Source organism: Lathamus discolor, chromosome Z, assembly GCF_037157495.1.
Source record: "Lathamus discolor isolate bLatDis1 chromosome Z, bLatDis1.hap1, whole genome shotgun sequence".
Taxonomy (NCBI): domain Eukaryota; kingdom Metazoa; phylum Chordata; class Aves; order Psittaciformes; family Psittacidae; genus Lathamus; species Lathamus discolor.
In genome coordinates this window covers 111,961,983-111,969,731 of record NC_088909.1, presented here as the reverse complement: position 1 = coordinate 111,969,731, position 7,749 = coordinate 111,961,983, and the positions used below count along the sequence as shown (strand labels likewise).

General features: G+C 56.9%; 1 protein-coding gene across 11 annotated transcripts in view; it reads right to left on the bottom strand.

Moving 5' to 3' along the window:
• The window catches only part of LOC136005027 (E3 ubiquitin-protein ligase NEDD4-like), a 53,557-nt gene that overhangs the window by 2,388 nt on the left and 43,420 nt on the right, over positions 1 to 7,749 (bottom strand). For 9 of the 11 annotated variants that reach the window (XM_065662133.1, XM_065662129.1, XM_065662130.1 and 6 more), the window contains 5 exons: positions 1,362 to 1,422; positions 1,180 to 1,239; positions 660 to 767; positions 472 to 568; positions 99 to 171 (listed from right to left, as the gene is read on the bottom strand). In XM_065662133.1, coding sequence (XP_065518205.1) covers positions 99 to 171; positions 472 to 568; positions 660 to 767; positions 1,180 to 1,239; positions 1,362 to 1,422 — 399 coding nt within the window. Of the gene's footprint in view, positions 1 to 98; positions 172 to 471; positions 569 to 659; positions 768 to 1,179; positions 1,240 to 1,361; positions 7,724 to 7,749 lie in introns of those variants that run through there. The other 2 variants (XR_010608666.1, XM_065662123.1) reach the window with 1 other exon arrangement.

The following is a 7,749-nucleotide window of genomic DNA, read 5'->3' as shown; positions in this document are numbered from 1 at the left end:
TTTGCTAAATGCTGTATGATCCAGAGGTAAACCTTTCCCCTTTCCTGGCAGCAAAACAGCACAGCAAGGGTATTTCATGTTCTGGTTTTATGACTTACCATGTGTGAGCTCTGGGCAGCTTATCAGGACTTCCCCATTGCTCTATTGTAAACAGCTGAGGACCATTTGAACCTGGGAGAAAATGAAACATCACATGGAGTATGAGTAGTTGGACACCACAGGGATCTCCTCACCACTGTTAGTAACGCTGAAGGTTTATATTGCTACAAATTGTACCCGGTACTTTGTGTCAGTTGTATCGAACTCTTAGTTACAGTTCCATTAAAGCAAATAGGAGCGTGGCTGGTTCTTTCTAGAGCGCAATTAGCCTGTGCAGATTATCTGCCTTTGTGTAGAGGATGCGTAATGCAGCAGTAGTAACTAGATATTGCCCTTGAACCATGAAAGCCTCTGGTTAACAGCTCTACTCACCATAGAGTTCAGCAAATCCATTCATAGGCACACGTGAGGTCCCCGTGACGAACTGCAGCAGCCGGATCCGTTTCTCAGCATCCATCAGCAGAACAGCCTGTTGGAAGCACACAACACGCACAGCTCTACACCCTGGTGGCACTCAGCTTCAGTCGGGGGCTGTAAGCGCTGCGGCCTCCCAGCTTTACCTTCCAGAACCACTGGATGACGGGGTGGTTGGGGCAGTAGCCGTTCTTGTAGATGGTGTGTTGTCTCCAGTCGTTGACATCCACGTCGCCGAGGCCACACATCAGCAACTACACCGGGAGGGAAGTAAATGGGCACGGTGTTACTTGTGTAACCTCTGGTGTCTTTAAACCGCACAGATGTAAAGGGGAGTTAGAGCTTTTCCTTAGGAGAGTCTGGAGAAGAATGCCAGGCTCCTGGAGCGACACTGTGCCGTGGGCCGGTGTTCCGCTCAAGGGCATAATGGCATCAACTCGGGAAGCTACAAGCTACCCGCAGGCTCTTGTATGCAGATGTTCAGCTCACTGATTACACACTGCTGTGCTTGTATGTGTCAATACACCCCTTAACAGGGAGACAAACCCCGCTGTAAGCCAAGGACCTTGTGTGCAAATTCCCTTACAAAGAGGAGGGGAGGGAGGAGGCGCTGGGTCTAAGGCAGCGCGGCGGGACGAGCATTCCTGCCCTGTTCCTCCAACTCACCTCTAGCTCGTTCTCATCAAAAATCTTAATCAGATCAATAGGCAGCAGCTCTGTGAATCCCTGGGAACAAGCAAAGGCCAGGTGAAGTGCCACGTAATTCCAGGGCAGATCCTGGCTGTAGCTAACAGGATCCTCGGGTGCAGGGGTGCAGAGGGGACACAGAGAGGGGGGAATGCCCCTACCTCCAGGAACGCGTTCATCTGCTTCTGAACCCTGTTCACAAACCTCCACTGGATCACCAGGCTGCAGGAGACAGGTAAAACACACGCACAAACACACAGGGACAGGGCCACACAGAGGGACACGGGGACAGACAGACAAAGGGATAGACAAAGGGACACAGGGACAGACAGAGGGACAGAGACACAGATGGACACAGGGACAGACAGACAGAGGGACAGACAGACGGACAGAGGGACAGACAGACGGACAGATGGACACAGGGACAGACGGACAGACACAGGGACAGAGGGACACACAGACACAGGGACAGACAGAGGGACACAGGGACAGACGGAGGGACACAGGGACAGACAGACACAGGGACAGACAGAGGGACACAGGGACAGACAGACACAGGGACAGACAAAGGGACACGGACAGGCAAACGGACAGACGGACAGACAGACACAGGGACAGACAGATGGACACAGGGACAGAGGGACAAAGGGACAGACAGACACAGGGACAGACGGACACAGGGACAGACAAAGGGACACAGGGACAGACAGACATAGGGACAGACAAACAAAGGGACAGACAGAGGGACACAGGGACAGACAGACACAGGGACAGACAGACGGACACAGGGACAGACAGACGGACAGAGGGACAGACAGACGGACAGAGGGACAGACAGAGGGACACAGGGACAGACAGAGGGACACGGACAGAGAGACGGACACAGGGACAGACAGACGGACACAGGGACAGACAGATGGACACAGGGACAGACAGAGGGACACGGACAGACAGAGGGACAGACAGAGGGACACAGGGACAGACAGACGGACACAGGGACAGACAGACGGACACAGGGACAGAGAGACGGACACAGGGACAGACAGACGGACACAGGGACAGACAGAGGGACACAGGGACAGAGAGACGGACACAGGGACAGACAGACGGACACAGGGACAGACAGACGGACAGACAGACAGAGGGACACGGACAGACAGACGGACACAGGGACAGACAGATGGACACAGGGACAGACAGAGGGACGGACAGAGGGACAGACAGACACAGGGACAGACAGAGGGACACACAGACACAGGGACAGACAGACAAAGGGACAGACAGACGGACACAGGGACAGACGGAGGGACACAGGGACAGACAGACAAAGGGACAGACAGAGGGACAAAGGGACAGACGGACACAGGGACAGACAGACAGAGGGACAGACAGACAGAGGGACACGGACAGACAGACGGACACAGGGACAGACAGACAGAGGGACAGACAGACGGACACAGGGACAGACAGACACAGGGACAGACAGACAGAGGGACAGACAGACAGAGGGACACGGACAGACAGACGGACAGAGGGACAGACAGACGGACACAGGGACAGACAGACGGACACAGGGACAGACAGACGGACAGACAGACGGACAGAGGGACGGATGGACACAGGGACAGACAGACGGACAGAGGGACAGACAGACACAGGGACAGACAGAGGGACAGACAGACGGACACAGGGACAGAGGGACACACAGACACAGGGACAGACAAAGGGACAGACAGACGGACACAGGGACAGACAGACAAAGGGACAGAGGGACAAAGGGACAGACAGAGGGACAAAGGGACAGAGGGACAGACAGAGGGACACGGACAGGCAAACGGACAGAGGGACAGGCAGACAAAGGGACAGACAGACAGAGGGACAGACAGACGGACACAGGGACAGACAAAGGGACAGACGGAGGGACACAGGGACAGACAGACATAGGGACAGACAAACAAAGGGACAGACAGAGGGACAAAGGGACAGACAGACGGACACAGGGACAGACAGACACAGGGACAGAGGGACATGGACAGACAGACACGGACAGACAGACGGACAGAGGGACAGACAGAGGGACACAGGGACAGACAGACGGACAGACGGGCACAGGGACAGACAGAGGGACACAGGGACAGACAGACGGACACAGGGACAGACAGAGGGACAGACAGACAGAGGGACACGGACAGACAGATGGACAGAGGGACAGACAGAGGGACACAGGGACAGACAGACGGACACAGGGACAGACAGACGGACACAGGGACAGACAGAGGGACACAGGGACAGACAGAGGGACACGGACAGAGAGACGGACACAGGGACAGACAGAGGGACACAGGGACAGACAGAGGGACACAGGGACAGAGAGACGGACACAGGGACAGACAGACGGACACAGGGACAGACAGAGGGACAGACAGAGGGACACGGACAGACGGACACAGGGACAGACAGATGGACACAGGGACAGACAGAGGGACGGACAGAGGGACAGACAGACACAGGGACAGACAGACGGACACAGGGACAGAGGGACACACAGACACAGGGACAGACAAAGGGACAGACAGACGGACACAGGGACAGACAGACAAAGGGACAGACAGAGGGACAAAGGGACAGACAGAGGGACAGACAGAGGGACACGGACAGGCAAACGGACAGAGGGACAGGCAGACAAAGGGACAGACAGACAGAGGGACAGACAGACGGACACAGGGACAGACAAAGGGACAGACGGAGGGACACAGGGACAGACAGACATAGGGACAGACAAACAAAGGGACAGACAGAGGGACAAAGGGACAGACAGACGGACACAGGGACAGACAGACACAGGGACAGAGGGACATGGACAGACAGACACGGACAGACAGACGGACAGAGGGACAGACAGAGGGACACAGGGACAGACAGACGGACAGACGGGCACAGGGACAGACAGAGGGACACAGGGACAGACAGACGGACACAGGGACAGACAGACGGACACAGGGACAGACAGAGGGACAGACAGACACAGGGACAGACAGACAGAGGGACAGACAGACAGAGGGACACGGACAGACAGACGGACAGAGGGACAGACAGACGGACACAGGGACAGACAGACGGACAGACAGACGGACAGAGGGACAGATGGATGGACACAGGGACAGACGGACAGAGGGACAGAGAGACACAGGGACAGACGGACACGGACAGACAGGGACACGGACAGGCAAACAGAGGGACAGACAGACACAGGGACAGACAGAGGGACAGACAGACAGACACAGGGACAGAGGGACACACAGACACGGGGACAGACAGACAAAGGGACAGACAGACGGACACAGGGACAGACGGACACAGGGACAGACAAAGGGACAGACAGAGGGAGAAAGGGACAGACAGACGGACACAGGGACAGACAGAGGGACACGGACAGGCAAACGGACAGAGGGACAGACAGACAAAGGGACAGACAGACAGAGGGACAGACAGACGGACACAGGGACAGACAGACGGACACAGGGACGGACAGACACAGGGACAGACAGAGGGACACGGACAGGCAAACGGACAGAGGGACAGACAGATGGACACAGGGACAGACAGACACAGGGACAGACAGACGGACACAGGGACAGACAAAGGGACAGACGGAGGGACACAGGGACAGACAGACATAGGGACAGACAAACAAAGGGACAGACAGAGGGACAAAGGGACAGACAGACGGACACAGGGACAGACAGACACAGGGACAGAGGGACATGGACAGACAGACACGGACAGACAGACGGACAGAGGGACAGACAGAGGGACACAGGGACAGACAGACGGACAGACGGGCACAGGGACAGACAGAGGGACACAGGGACAGACAGACGGACACAGGGACAGACAGACGGACACAGGGACAGACAGAGGGACAGACAGACACAGGGACAGACAGACAGAGGGACAGACAGACAGAGGGACACGGACAGACAGACGGACAGAGGGACAGACAGACGGACACAGGGACAGACAGACGGACAGACAGACGGACAGAGGGACAGATGGATGGACACAGGGACAGACGGACAGAGGGACAGAGAGACACAGGGACAGACGGACACGGACAGACAGGGACACGGACAGGCAAACAGAGGGACAGACAGACACAGGGACAGACAGAGGGACAGACAGACAGACACAGGGACAGAGGGACACACAGACACAGGGACAGACAGACAAAGGGACAGACAGACGGACACAGGGACAGACGGACACAGGGACAGACAAAGGGACAGACAGAGGGAGAAAGGGACAGACAGACGGACACAGGGACAGACAGAGGGACACGGACAGGCAAACGGACAGAGGGACAGACAGACAAAGGGACAGACAGACAGAGGGACAGACAGACGGACACAGGGACAGACAGACGGACACAGGGACGGACAGACACAGGGACAGACAGAGGGACACGGACAGGCAAACGGACAGAGGGACAGACAGATGGACACAGGGACAGACAGACACAGGGACAGACAGAGGGACACGGACAGACAGAGGGACAGACAGACACAGGGACAGACAGACACAGGGACAAAGGGACAGACAGACGGACACAGGGACAGACAGACGGACAGACAGACACAGGGACAGACACAGGGACAGACAGACAAAGGGACAGACACAGGGACACGGACAGACAGACGGACAGAGGGACAGACAGATGGACACAGGGACAGACAGACGGACACAGGGACAGACAAAGGGACAGACAGACGGACAGATGGATGGACACAGGGACAGATGGATGGACAGACGGGCACAGGGACAGACAGAGGGACATGAACAGGCAAACGGACACAGGGACAGACACACACAGGGACAGACAGACACAGGGACAAAGGGAATGAGAGATGGACACAGGGACAGACAGACAGAGGGACAGACAAACGGACGGAGGGACAGACAGAAAAGGGACAGACAGACGGATACAGGGACAGACACAGGGACAGACAGACACAGGGACAGACAAACAAAGGGACAAAGGGACAGACAGACGGACACGGTGACAGAAAGACAAGGGGACAGACAGAGGGACACAGGGACAGACAGAGGGACACAGGGACAGACAGAGGGACAGACAGACGGACAAAGGGACAGACAGAGGGACACGGACAGACAGAGGGACAGACGGACACAGGGACAGACAGACGGACAGGCAGACACAGGGACAGACAGACGGACAAAGGGACAGACAGATGGACACGGACAGACAGAGGGACATAGGGACAGAGGGACACAGGGACAGACAGACAGACACAGGGACAGACAAAGGGACACGGGGACAGACAGACGGAAACAGGGACAGACAGACAGAAACAGGGACAGACAGAGGGACACGGGGACAGACAGAGGGACACAGGGAAAGAGATGGACAAAGGGACAGACAGATGGACATGGACAGACAGAGGGACACAGGGACAGACAGAGGGACACAGGGACAGAGGGACACAGGGACAGACAGACACAGGGACAGACAGACGGACACAGGGACAGACAGACGGACACAGGGACGGACAGACGGACACAGGGACGGACAGAGGGACGAAGGGAAGGACGGATGGATACGGACAGACAAAGGGATGGACAGATGGGCACAGGGACAGACAGAGGGACAAAGGGAAGGAGATGGACAAAGGGACAGACAGATGGACAGAGGGACAGGGACAGACGGACACATGGACACGCAGAGGGACACAGGGACAGACAGACACAGGGACAGACAGACACACGGACACGAGCAGACAGACGGACACAGGGACAGACAGATGGACACAGGGACAGACAGATGGACACAGGGACGGACAAACACACAGGGACAGACAGAGGGACACAGGGACAGACAGAGGGACAGAGGGACAAAGGGACAGACAGACGGACACATGGACAGAGGGACACAGGGACAGACAGACGGACAGACAGAGGGACACAGGGACAGACAGACACAGGGACAGACAGACACAGGGACACGGGCAGACAGACGGACACAGGGACAGACAGATGGACACAGGGACAGAGAGAGGGACAAAGGGAAGGAGAGATGGACAAAGGAACAGACGGATGGACAGAGGGACAGACAGATGAACACAGGGACGGACAGACGGACAAAGGGACGGACAGACACACAGGGACAGACAGAGGGACACAGGGACAGACAGAGGGACAGAGGGACAAAGGGACAGACAGACGGACAGACAGACACAGGGACACAGGGACAGAGAGAAGGACAAAGGGACAGACAGCGGGACACAGGGACAGAGAGATGGACACAGGGACAGACAGACGAAGGGACAGACGGACACAGAGACAGAGGGACATGGGGACAGAGAGACGGACACACGGACAGAGGGACAGCCGGGCAAGGGCACAGCAGACACAGGCACAGAGACCATCATTAGGGTGAGTCTTACCCATGCTCATGGCTCCAGCTCCTCCCTCACGGCTTCAGCCCCCCCCGCTCCGGGCGCCCACACCGGGTGCCACCCCCCCGCCCCGGTA